The sequence below is a fragment of the Salvia hispanica genome, chromosome 5, assembly GCF_029641045.1.
Source record: "Salvia hispanica isolate PSC_SH4W2 chromosome 5, Shi_PSC_v1, whole genome shotgun sequence".
Lineage (NCBI taxonomy): Eukaryota > Viridiplantae > Streptophyta > Magnoliopsida > Lamiales > Lamiaceae > Salvia > Salvia hispanica.
The window spans coordinates 21,827,939-21,841,724 of NC_142696.1; the positions used below are offsets into that span (position 1 = coordinate 21,827,939).

General features: G+C 37.5%; 1 protein-coding gene across 3 annotated transcripts; it reads left to right on the forward strand.

Annotated features, from left to right (window-relative positions):
* The first annotated feature begins 3,277 nt into the window (after positions 1–3,277).
* Positions 3,278–7,888, forward strand: LOC125190948 (uncharacterized). Of its 3 annotated transcripts, none has more exons than XM_089058923.1 (4): positions 3,278–3,484; positions 3,940–5,012; positions 6,579–6,695; positions 6,815–7,888. In XM_089058923.1, the coding sequence occupies exons 2-4, from the start codon at positions 3,975–3,977 to the stop codon at positions 7,787–7,789; spliced, it is 2,130 nt and encodes a 709-aa protein (XP_088915049.1). In that variant the 5' UTR covers positions 3,278–3,484; positions 3,940–3,974; the 3' UTR covers positions 7,790–7,888. The 3 variants fall into 3 exon arrangements, with proteins under 3 accessions (XP_088915049.1, XP_088915048.1, XP_088915050.1); XM_089058922.1 differs by having other exon boundaries at positions 3,279–3,484; positions 3,968–5,012; XM_089058924.1 differs by lacking the exon at positions 3,278–3,484 and adding an exon at positions 3,640–3,895 and having other exon boundaries at positions 3,968–5,012.
* The last annotated feature ends 5,898 nt before the right edge of the window (positions 7,889–13,786 follow it).

Below are 13,786 nucleotides of genomic sequence, written 5' to 3' on the forward strand. Positions count from 1 at the left end.
TAAAAGCATATCAGAATTTATTTTCATTATATGATATCAACCATACATTACATATAAGAAAGAATGCATTATACACTGCTATTCGTACATTATATAAATCCAGAATTACAACATAACAGAGGCGAGAAAACAAAATAAACACTAAACCCTAATACATGAGACTTGTCGCCTAAGAAAAATATTAAACCACATCCACCAATTACTGCTAAAGCCTACTGGACTAACTTCTTCCATTGTTGAAGAACACGAAAACGATAATATGGCAAGATACGGGGCTGCTCCAATATGGTGACGACGAGAAGTATAAAAATAAGAAAAAATCGACATCAATTCTAACACAATGATTTTCGTAACTGGGAGAATGATGGAAGAATAGAGGTAAAAGAGAAGAAATATTTTCTAGAATCAACATAAGAACTACTTAAATTACCTTCTTCCATTGTTGAAGAAAACAAGAAGAATACAGAGAAATTAATTCAATCAGACCCTAATCTCGTCCATTGTTGAAGAAAACAAGAAGAATACACCGAAATTTTAACGACCAAATAACGAAGAAATATGAAAGAGAAGAAAGATGGAAGAAGGACGACAGAGAAAGATTTCTGGGAGACTATGAAAAAACCGCTGCAAGATCTTTTGAGGGAGAAAATCATGGACTTACCATAACCAACGATTTTGTCATTCCCTTAAAAGCCCTTCACCTATTTTTTAATGAATAAAATTAATTCAATCAGGCCCAAATCTCGTCCATTAGATCTTGATAATGAAAGGTGGAGATTAAGAAGGAAAAAACATCAAATATAGGAAAAGTAAATGAATACACCTCTATATATATATATATATATATTTCATAATCACTCTCATGTTTTTTATTATTGAAACATCCTTTGCAGAGTAGCCAATTGATATTATCAATGTCGTCAAAGGCATGGTCACACATTCCTGCTTTCTACTCATGAAGTCGAAGCTGTTGCTTTAACCTAGACAATCTATTTGTTACTCCTACTATTGTTTTATCCACGTCTATAGTAATATTAATTATTATTTATGTAGTCAAATTAATTTGGAATGTTTGAACAAATTCTAGGTTGCTTTACTTTTGACAAAGTAACTCCAATAGTATCTTATTTTATTACTTCTATTAATTACTGCTATTATTCATTTCATGAATTTCGTATCTTTTAAACCTATCGAAATAGAACAATGGTAGTCCATTGATGGCCCATTAATGTCCTTCCAAAATACAAAGCTTTTGTTGTAGCCATCATTTTTTTTGGAGTGTTCAAGCCACCCTTATAAATACAAGTTCATAGTACCTTCTCTCCCATTACAAGGCATTTTGAAGGGAGATGGGCCCAAATTAATGAGGATCATAGCCTAGAATTCGCATGGTGAAGACAAAGTTATCTAACACGCCATTTAGAAAAATGTCGTGTTAGATAACTTTTACTGCATCAATAATGGAGAACTAATTCAATCAAAGGGTTACTCTTCCCACGAGATCAGAATCACAGACCTCAATAAGCTGGATATAGATTTTCCATCTATGAAGCCCACTCAATGGCTAAGCTCCAGTACGGATTTGCCACGAAACTAGTATAAACACTCTAACATTCTAAGAAGTTACCTACTTGATAAGGTCTATCATGAGACCTTACAACAACTTCTGGAAATACTAAAGAGTATCAGAAACCAAATGGAGAAGATAGAGAGAGAAGAAACTAATTGTCTATTAAAGTTTGATTTAACTTGTGGAGACAGGAGGGAAGCATAAGGCATGATTTGACTTATGGAGACAGAATCTTATGTGATTTCTATATCTGTAAAAAAAGAACTATTATAGACTGGACGGAAAAATTAAAACAAAACTAACAAAAAATAAAACAAACTAACATCATGATAAAACTTAATTAGGAACTAATATCACTGAAACAAAATAATCTCATATAAATGTACTACTATAGGTAAAGAGTAATAACCATACCGTGAAAAATTCTTCTTTTTGCAGAGAATTCATGATGCAATGGGACAATACAATGAGCAATGAATTATAAGCTAGCAAATGATACATATTTATAGACAAAAAGTTGAAAGTATTCTGTAAATTCCTTGAAACCGTGCCTTAAATCTTTGTTCCCTGCATGAAAAAATAAACAATGAATGATTTTAGTTTTAGATAAATAACTAATAATAGTACTCCGATCGTGGAACACACATTCCAAGGAGATTACATTGATTTGTCCATGTTTAATGAATTCATAAACACGCACTGCACTCAAATCATTGACGAAGTATTGTTAAGCTGTTTTTAAATAATCCAGAATGAGGATAAAACTTATAAATATTTCAAAAGAAAGTCAAAACACGCTTTATATATATATATATATATAGATAGATAGATATGAATTGATCTATTGAACACTCCAACTGAACACCAACGTGAGTGACATTCCACGTCATCACGCAATTCTACCCTTATAACTATACCCTTATAACTACCACATGGTCAAAATGAAATAAGAGCATTTTTCACATGCACGCTGTGTAGAGAAAATTTCTATTGACAAAGATATGGCGACAGTATAGCGCTCGTTGGCCAAGAAGTGGCAGTCGTGGGATTGTTCCCGTCGATCAAACCGATACTAGGGTTTGTGAGAATAAAAATGCGTAAAGGAAATAGGGTTTTTGTTATTGCTTGTGGAAAAATAACAAGTGTTCTATTCATAGACTAAGGACCATAGGGTTGATTCGACTTTCTTTTGCAATCTGGAAAAGAATCAACAAAGAAAATTCGAAAAGAAGCTTATAGATACACGGACACTGAATGTTTAAATACTACATAAGAAATTAAACAATTGTACTTGCCAAGCAAGGAACAAACTACAATCTAACGGCTACATAATTTTGAAACCTCTTCGGCGGGCGAGTATTACGGCGAGGCCGCTGTCTTCTCACTGCCACGCTCGGCTGGTCTTCATCTACTGTCGTCGTCTCAAACTCTCCTACTATCTCTTCTTCTTCTTGCTCGTGTATCTCCAACAACGACCCCGGAGCTGTCTTGCTTCTGTTACTGCCCAATGTAGGCTCTCACACTAACAATTAAACCTTAATTGAGTCTTAATCACCTAATTAAAATGTAATAACCACAATTAATTGAGTCTTAATTACCTTATATACAAATGATTGTAAGAAGGCTTTTAATATGTGAAATTTATTATTTTTCTCATATTTATATAACTAAACAAACAGAAGAATCTAATAACTAAAGCTGAGGTTATCTTTTGTGACACGAACAAAAGGGTCCTTAATTGAAATTCCGATTTCTTATCCTTGACTCTAGCATCTTTCTCAGTCGTCAATTACCAATTTATTGAGGTACGCTTACGCACACCCAGGCATCTCGCCCTCAGCTGTTTACCTTCCCGACGACTGAATTGCCGCCGATCTCGCCTCTCGCCCAGCACGGAGTCGCCACACGCAGACTGTGAGATTTACTGTTTTACATTGTGTACCTATTTCCTGAAAATTACAGCTTTAGGGTTAAATCTGTTAAAGCATAAAAATTGGATCTACAAGCACTTCGCTTTTCAATATGGCTTATCTTCTTCTCCTTCTTCTTCATATTTTAATTAAGTCTTTTCAATTGGCAGATAAGCATTGTTAGGTATCTCTAGGGCGCTGCAAAATTAGGTCTTTTTTTAGCATTTACTCAAATTGGCTGTTTTTTGTCTCGTAACTTAATGAATATTCTGTATGTATTTTGAAACGCATCTGGCGTATTCTGGTTGATTCTCCTTGTTGTAGCAAATAATTGATTGAATTCAGTTTCGGTCTGTTAGTATTTTTACTGTCAGTTGGTTTGGTCGAGCAATGCTCACCACTACATGTGAATCTGGTATCATTATTTTTCTCCCTCTCAATTTTTTGTTCATGGGATAGGTCTGACATGTGCTTCTGAATCATAAAGGTTGAAAATGGTGGCTACCAGAGGCAGGAAAAAGAGTGCAAGCTCCGATGTGACCCTTGAGGAGAACAAAGCTGCTGAAAACGGTCCAGCCGAGACACATTCTGCTTCGCCGACAGTGGATGCGATAGAGCCCAAGGAGGATGCTCAATTGGATGAAAATAAAGACCTGCTTACTGACAAGGCAAGCAATGAGAATTTCAGTGAGATACCTGGAGAAGAAGGTGAAAAAGTGACACAAGTAGACAATGAACATCCAAATACGCCAGAGGCAGAATCAGATGGAGAAAATAAGGCAGAACCAGATGGACAAAATAAGGCAGAACTGGGTGAAAATGCTTTTGAAGATGATGAAATAGATGATCGTGAAGATATGCTGTGGGGGGATGAGGATGAAGCTTTTGAGCACGACAGTGAAGACAGAGTTCTTGACGAGTACGAGGTTAGTGAGGAAGAGGCTACAGATGAGGATGACGAGGGTGATGAAGTTAGTGAGGAAGAGGCAACAGAAGAAGATGAAGTGAGTGAGGAAGAAGCAGTAAAAGAAAAAAAGGGCAAAGAAAATAGTCAAGAAAAAAAAGGTAATGATGAACAAGATGCAAGGAGCGCCAAGGTAAAAGAGGATGGAAGGGATGCCAAGGTAAAAGAAGATGGAAGGGATTCTAAAAAGGATGAATCAAAATCCAGTTTGAAGAACATCAAGAAGTCAAATGGAAGTAGCAGAAAGAAAAAGGAACAAGCAGGCAGGTTGATAAAAGTGGATTCTGAAGATAAGCCAGAGTCATCACGCAAGGGAAAGGTGAAGAAGAGAGTTGAAAGCATGGGAATGATTTTTATGTGCAGTTCAGGGACAAAGAAAGACTGCTATCAGCATAGGGTTTTTGGTCTCCCAGAAAACAAGAAAGATATTGTTGAAAAGATTTATACTGGGATGCGACTCTTTCTATATGACACTGATCTGAAATTGATGTATGGAATCTACAAAGCTGCAGGACCCGGGGGTTACAATATCAAACCTAATGCCTTCAAATCACAATTTCCATCTCAGGTTTGTTTGAGTTTTAGTTACTTCTTACAACCTATGCTATGATATACTTACATTCTTTGCTTGTAGATAATTTATTCAGTGCAGGTTCAGACAGTTAGGCAAGTTGGTATAAGTTGAAGTGCAATCTCTGAAAGGAAAATCATCCTTAAAAATTGAAAAGCTCAGATAATCTTTTATGCAGTACACCTTTTTTAAACCTCTGATTGCCACACTTGTGTGAAGTTTTCATGACCATGATCAATTGATCATTGTCTTTTGGAGTATGTTTTAGAGATGAGTTTACGATGAAAGAATTTACTTTAATATACTACCTCCGTCCCGCATTAATTGTCACAATTACTTTTTTTCTGCACTCGTTTTAAAAATGATAATAAATAGTTAAACTCGAGAAATAGTAAAATAAGAGAGAATAAGGTAGAGAAGACTCTTCTTTAAATTATTCTCTCTCTTACTTTACTATTTTTCCACTTTTACTATTTATTTTCATTTTACAAAACGAGTGTAGAAAAGTAAATGTGTCAGTTAATGCGGGACGGAGGTAGTACTTGGCATTGCTTGATAGTGTGAAGCATAATTTGAAAACATCTATGTTTAATTGAGAGTGCCATGTACATTTCCTAGTAAGATTATGTGAAGCTTTAGTAGACCAATAACCTGTTCTTATCTTTCTTGAAGATGAAATTCCGAGCTTATTTTAGTAGCTGTAGGTAATTCACCTTCTTCCCTACCTAGTTTGGGCCTTCATTTAGTACTATCAGGGACTCTTTTTCAAATTTCAGTGACGGGATAAAGTAAAGAACTTCTGTTTGTTGTTGAGATTATAATTACACTTATTTTTTTTTATGAAGACCAATAGGTTGTAACATTGGTATACAGTAATGATTAAATAACGTAGGTATAGGACAAGAAAATCACTGAAATCAATTGACAGATTTTTTATTAAACATAAACATGTGATTAGATGTATCAATGCTCCATCATCATGTACACAAAAAAAAGTCTGGAAAACCTCTGAATATAAAAGATATGACATGGAGCAATTTGGTTCAACATGTGGGTTATGGAAATTATGTCCGAAGAAGTGTTTGTTGATGAAACTGAAGAATGGTAAGAACACAAGCATAAATATTCGTATGTGGAGATATCTGAAGTTCTCCTATTACTTCGATATTTGCGAGAATGATTTATTACGTGCTGGAACTTAAGTAATCCATTCATACCAGTCAGTTTAAAAGTTAAACTAGCATGAAGCAAATTATAATATTAAAGCTTATTATAAGGCCTACTGCCCTTACCCCAAACAGAGCTTTTCAGTTACCGTAGCAAACACCGGGTCATAGGGTCCTCGCTAGATTCATATCAGATATTTTGTTCCAATAGTGTTTAGAGTGTACAAGGTCTTTTCTTTTTATTTTTTATAATTGCTGCTTAGTTGACATAGCGAATACGTAGCAAAATAGTAGTTCTTAGTGAATCTGCTGTTCTGTTTATAGAGAACGTGAAATGGAAAATCTCCCAGATAGATATGTTGAATATTGCTTTTGACTAGAGACTGATTACTATTAGGTTCGCTTCAAAGTTTTGGAAAATTGCTTACCATTGCCTGAGGAGAAGTTCAAGAAGATTATCGAGAAGAATTACTTTACCAAAACCAAGTTTGACTGCCAACTGAACTCAGAGCAGGTATATTAATATCATTTATGTAATAATGTCTAAACGGGATAACCTATAGCGTTATATTCCCAACTATGCTGCTGTTATCCGCATCTGTCTGATGCAATGAGCTTGGCCGCACACCTCAGGTCAAGAAACTCTGTAGGTTGTTTGTTGCTTCGAGCAAAGGGCACCCATCAAAAAAGTTGGGTGCGAGTCTCAAAGCAGAAAAACGCCCCATACTCCGAGAGAGTAGTAGAAGGCAGAAAACAGGTGATAAGAGACGTCTTCCATTGAGGGAGGAGGTCAGACACCCTGAGCAACCTCGTAAGCGTCAGAGGAAGGTTATGAGCTCAGCAGCAGCACCACGCCGACGTCCTCCACCACCACTGCCTTCTACGATTCCCTCCTCATATGGCTATGACAGAGGTTTAGGCACAGATGCTTATAGGCGAGATCCATATTTGGAGCGCCGTAGCCCTTACAGAGAGAGGCATGATCGGCCCCTAATTCATGTTGATCCTTACGGAGGTGTGCGAGCTCCACCTATAGAACGTAGTGATCGCTACAGAGACGGGCACGAACCTCCTCTAGAGCGTCATTATGCTTACAGTAGCAGCCGAGATTCACATGTAGAACGCCGTGATCCTTATATAGATGGCGTGGACCCTTATCCAAGGAGGCGTGATCCTTACGGAGAAGGAAGAGCTCCATATTTGGAGCCTCGTGATCCATACAGAGATGGACGGGATCCATACATAGAGACACGTGAGTCTTACAGAGATGGGCGAGATCCATACATAGAAAGACGTGATTCTCTTAGAGATCGACGAGCTCCGTATCTGGAGCGCCAGGTTCCATATGGAGACACTGCACATTCTGAGCTTTATAACTCATACAGGAGGCCTCCATTATCGGATAGCCGTGATTTTTATAGAGATGACCGAGTGGTTGAGCTCCGGGACTCTTATAGGCGGGATGATCTCCGGTATGAGTCAGATTCAAGGAATCGTCAGGACATTGTTAGCCGTGATGCTTATGTTTCAAACAGGGAGCGATTATCCTATGCAGACCCTCTGTATCCTGCAACATATCCGTCCCGGGCAGGTTTGTATCGTCTTTAGGTTTTCTGGTTAGTCCTTGTAATAAAAATTCTAGCGACGGTATGAAAGCTGTGACATTAGACCCTGGGCTGTTTAATGATTTATCAGATTTTTATGACATTAGACTCTCTAGGCTGTTTATTGATTTACTATCAGATTTTAATGGTAGTGGTTGCCATTACATTTATGGCTCATATTTCCTTACGGTGGGTTTTCTTGTTCCACCATATACTTCTACTTAGTGAAGATAAATATTATGATTCAAACAGAATATGGAAACAAGTTTCCGCTTGTATACAGAAGTTGAAGATTGGTGGCTTCTTTTATCGATGTGAAAACAAGTGTGAGAATTATGTTTGTAAATTTATTGTTGAAGGTGGTGAGCTTTTTTAATTGTGTGTGAGGATTATGTTTGTATATTTTTTGGTTTAAGGTGGCGGGCCTCTTTCAATGTGTATATCAAGGGGCAGAAGTTGAAGTTGATTGTTGTTTTATTTACGGTGACTTTTATTATGGCTTATTGATGCTATGTACGTTCGTATCTAATAAAATTTGTAAGAGTATACTCTCACAAATTTGTGGGATGGGCCAAACTAATATTTATGGACATATTTGTTGTTTAGAATGTGTTTTGAGTCATTGGTGATACCATGCTAGGTGAATTCTAACTTTAACGCTCATTTAGTTGGGAGTTGGGCACATTTTATTTTATTTTATATCTTTATTTGTAATTGTTGATTGCCGATTTGTTTCAAGTGAAGCATATTTCTACTGAAATGCCACGTTCAATTCATAGCAATTAAGAGTATAAGAGAAATTAATTTGGTTGGTATTAAAGGAAACGAAATGGGCGCACCTCTATTCGATGATTGAACCAATTGATCATGCACTCAGAAGTAGAAAACAAGTATCGATAGGGTAATTGGTACCACTCCATACTTTGGATATCACAAATAATTCTTTCATCCCTCAACTTGACTTTTCTTGATTGCTGAAGCCTGGAGTAGTCCTTTTTTTTTGGTTGAGTTTTCACCAGATTTGGACAAGTCCATATCAGAAGTTAGTTAAAGGTAGTTGTTGCAGTTGGTTTCCAGTATCTTCTAAAGTAGTCACAGGCATGCTGCACATTCAAAAGCAAAAGTTAAAGAAGGGAGTTCTGGTCCTTGTTTACTCAACACAATTTGGTTAGGAACATCAATTATACTACTCCAATATCTGCCATGATTACAAAACTCAATCTTATTTTAGAGACAATTACAATGCCTTTTCATGTTCCCTTTTACTTTTGTCCTTCATTTCCGAATTGAGGGTATGAAAATAATATTGGCCATGTCTACATATTTGATCTATATATATCGCTGTGTATTTTCCTATAGGAATGATGTATAGAATTGTTAAAATATTTGGCATGAAAAGAGGTGCAATACATCTAATAATCAGCACAAAGTAGAATTGTTTGAAAATGGTGGGATAATGTGTGATGCACTATGATTGATTGGAAAATAACAAATATAGGAACAAAAAAGTAAAAGAGTGTGAAAAACTGGATTAGTTACGGGGATTGCTTAAAGTGGAAGACCAGACATAATTTAACAAAGTGAGTGTGCATGCGAAACAACCTAAACAAAACGGTCCCCTTTTACCAAAAATCTCACCCCTAATAAGTGGCATAATTATTTTTTTTCCTTCTCCACTCCAAATTGTTATTTAAAGGTTTCATGTAACCTAAATCAAGAATAGGTTATCAATTAGCTAGCTTTTATCATTAATGCATTAATTTGGTTTGCTAAACATACTTAAGTGGAGGAGAAAAGACAAAAAAAACTTTTTTTTTATTCGACAAGTCTTGAGTAGAAATTCTTGAAAATTTCCAAGCTATTTAGCTGTATCTCACTCTTGAGATTTGAGTAGATTTTCTTTTATTTTTTTTGATACAAGAAAGATTTAGTTCAGATTGGGTTTTCCAAAACTATGACATCTTTCAAGAAGACCGAATTTCTCTGCAAAAGGTAGAACGGCTATTTCAATTGATAATGATGAAAAAGAATTTCACATTATTTTCAAAAGTTATGCTTTCTAATTGATTTAATGTCTAGTAAATATACTAGACTTAACTATTAAGAGAATGCGACACGCGTCAATTTATTTGAATTATATAAGACGCACACAATAAGAACATTGGCATGAATATAAACTAATTTTTGGATGATAGTACTAGCTTCCTTAAATGATGTTTCAATAAATGTCTGAACTTTAATAAATTGATAATTTGATATAATATTCAAAGCATGTACGTTTCTCCTCAAAAAAGATTTGTGTTGAAAAAATTAATCATGTTGAGTAAGTGTCGGGCCCCCTTAGCTTTAATTCTGTATGGTGGCAGAGACCATTTTTCCAAAAACAGAAGTTTGTATTAATGTGACGACTAAGATGGCAGTCAAATGTATTATAGAACTCTGTCACCATCTACTCCCTCCGTCCGAATAAGAGTCCCGTTTTTCCATTTTGGTTCGTCCACGAATAAGAGTCCCGGTTCATAATTACCATAAATGGTAAATAGACCCCACATTCCACTAACTCATTCCACTCACATATCATTTAAAACTAATATATACAAGTGGGACCCCTATTCCACTAACTTTTTTCCACCCATTTTTCTTAACATTTCTTAAAACCCGCACCATTTAGAAATGGGACTCTTAATCATGGACGGAGGGAGTATTTATTATAAAGTGAGACACTTTTTTCAAAGTCACACAGATTGTCCAAATTATGTTTTCTTATTTGTGATTTGCGGACTATGAGCACTCCCAATGGTTTGGGGATAAACTCCCTTATTTCTCTCCCTAACTCCTGCCACATCAGCGCCACATCAGCACCAAAACTTATCCCCAGTTTTTAGCCAACTTTTAGCCAACCTCTGCAATGGTTTCTCCCTTATTTCTCCCTTATTTCTCCCTAACTCAACATTTCATTTTTACATCATCACTAATTTAATTGTTTTATTTTTATATATAATAAAGCTAGCTTATTTAATTTATAAGATAAAATAAATAATAGTAATAAAGTTCGTTGTATTAAACACGGGTACACATTACAACGAAGAAAATTAAAAAAAAAAAAAAAAAGTACACGAATGGAAAAAAAAAATCAAAAAAAAAATTCAAAGAAAAAAAAATTCAAGGGCGGTGGGCGCGGTTTCTATTTGCCCACAATTCTTCGATGATATCGTGTTGTAGTGCTTGATGGGCCTCCTTCTGGAGTATGTCCATGAACGCCTGGAACCGTTCATGTTCGTTGTGCGGTACACCCTGGCGGGCGGACTCGGTTGAGACACCGTGACTCGATGATGCAACACTTGGGTCGTTGGTGACGTCGAGGACGCCTTCGTGTTCATCATCGATGATCATGTTATGCATGATGATGCACGCATACATGATATCGGCAATATCCCCCTGGTAGAAAAAGCGCGTCGGGCCTTTTACCAGTGCAAATCGCGATTGGAGCACCCCAAATGCCCTCTCCACATCCTTGCGCGCAGACTCTTGCGCTCGGGCAAAATACCTTCTTCTATCTCTGAGTGGGCATCTGATTGTCTTCAGAAACACGGGCCATTGCGGATAGATGCCGTCAGCCAGGTAGTACCCCATGTTATGCACATTGCCATTGGCCGTGAATTCGATGGAGGGGCCTAACCCGTTGATCCGCTCGTTGAAAAGGGGCGACGAATTGAGAACATTTAGGTCGTTGTTCGACCCGGCTATACCAAAATAAGCATGCCATATCCAAAGTCGTTGGTCGGCAACGGCTTCAAGAATGATGGTGGGATGCGTACCTTTGTAGCCGGTAGTGAACTGGCCTCGCCACGCGGTTGGGCAGTTCTTCCACTGCCAGTGCATACAGTCGATGCTGCCGAGCATCCCCGGAAAGCCGTGGGTCCTCCAGTGCCAATCTAGTAGGAACTGGCAGTCAGCTGCGTCCGGCGAGCGAAGGTAGTGCTCCCCAAATATCTCTCGCACGCCCTGACAGAAATTCTTCAGGCACTCGTTGCCAGTCGTCTCGCCGCATTGCAGATACTCATCGAACATGTCGGCGGACCCTCCGTATGCCAACTGCCGGATGGCAACAGTGCATTTCTGTAGGGACGATAGTCCGGGCTTCCCTGCTGCGTCTCGCTGGAGCCGGAACTCGGGGTAACGCGCGGACAACGCATTAACAATGCGCAGGAAGAGGGAGCGGCGCATTCTGAACCGGCGACGAAATACATCTGCCGGATAACGTGGTTCCTCCGCGAAATAATCGGCGAACAGCCGATCGTGCGCACCAGTGTGGTTGCGAGGGATGTATCGGCGCCGCCGGCGGATTGGCCGTTGGGGGGGTGGCTGCTGCATTCGAGCGATCTCGCTTTGTATGCAGCGGGAGATATAGTTGTTGATTGGGTTGGTGGCGAAACCCGCTACATCCCATCCGGTGGGAGCGGGAGGTACCTCTTCTTCGGAAGAAGAATGTGATATTTCCTCGTCGGACTGAGCACGAGACGATGAATCAGAACTCATTTAATAAAGATGGAGAGAAAAAAGATTGAAAATTTGTGTGAATGAAGTTTGTGGGTGATGAATGGAGGAAGAGGATGAAATATTTATAGGGGTGGAAATTAGAATATGACCGTTGAGGAAAAAAAAAATTGATCATCGCCGAAAAATCGCCGAACAGCTCCCCACAGTGGCCGGCGATGATCCGGCAATAGCCCGGCGTTAAAACGCCGCTTGGCGTAAAATCGGTAGGATTTTCGCCGAAAAATCGCCGAACTCCTCCCAATGGCCGGCGATAAGTCGGCGATATCCGGCGAAAAATCGTCGGATTTTCGCCGTCGCCATTGGGAGTGCTCTAATTGTTTTCTTCGGCGTTAATTTTTTGTAAAGATAGAATAATGAATAAAAAATTAGTGAAATTTTAAACAAGTTTTCAGTTTTTTTGGAGGAAATCTGAATAGATGTAGTTAATTTAGCAAGTTAGTAGTATATGAGAATTAATTATTTTGCACAGATCAGTAAAATAAAGTAAGCATCAATAGAAGCAACAGTTACGTTAGCCAAATCAAAATATAAAATGGCTAAATTTGAAAAACTAGGAGTACTACTCTTCATGGTGTTATAAAGATTTAATATCTTATACTGTTATGCAGTTTATATAAATTGTGCAGAATTATAAATCCTTGCAACGTTGTCAATTAACGTATAAGAATTTTGTGAAATCGGTGTAAACCTCGCGCGTTGGTAAATTGGCCATCGGTTGGCCCAATCTTTTCATTTTTATCGGGAACAATACGCGTTTGAGATTTTGAATATCACTTTCTTGCTATCCGCATGCATATAGGAACTAATTGTTACATAAATTGGGATAGTAGTAATTGTCATTGACTCATTTCCATACTGATCTTGGTATGTTGTTAGAGACTTTTATTGAGATAATTGTTATTATTTTCTATTTTATTTAAACTTTGAGGTCCTAATTTGCCATAGTTTGAATATGTTGTTTTTGGGTCATGTTAGGATGCCACCACCCCTTAAAATAACATCATACCACTATTTCTAGCCAATCATTTGTACACGTGGACGAATAATAAGCTGCCACGTGGCCAAAAAAATAAAAAATTTGACGGCCAGCAATTTGTTGGTCTTTATCCAGCAATTTTTTTTGTCCAGCAATATCCGACACACTATACAACAATCTATAGATTGTTGTGTAGTGTTTGTAATATTGTTATATAAGTGGTGTCACAGTGTCACTTTAAGAGGGGTTGTCATTTTAACACAAACCTATTGTTTATTATATCAAAAAATATTAGTAGTACTCTATTTGCCGGGTATAATTAAAAAACAAAATAATACTTGTTTTGATAACATAGATTATACTATCATAAATGAACTGTAAAAAAAATTAGAAACACAAAAAAGAAATCCTTAACTAGCATGTAAAAACATCACCGACACCTGCAATCCACCTTGTTCTTCTTTC

What these genes read in the sequence shown, in the direction of transcription:
- LOC125190948 (XM_089058923.1), top strand. Translation starts at nt 3,975, where the DNA reads ATGGTGGCTACCAGAGGCAGGAAAAAGAGTGCAAGCTCCGATGTGACC. An exon ending in AATCACAATTTCCATCTCAG is followed by an intron (nt 5,013 to 6,578) that starts GTTTGTTTGAGT and finishes GATTACTATTAG; the next exon opens with GTTCGCTTCAAAGTTTTGGA. An exon ending in GCCAACTGAACTCAGAGCAG is followed by an intron (nt 6,696 to 6,814) that starts GTATATTAATAT and finishes CGCACACCTCAG; the next exon opens with GTCAAGAAACTCTGTAGGTT.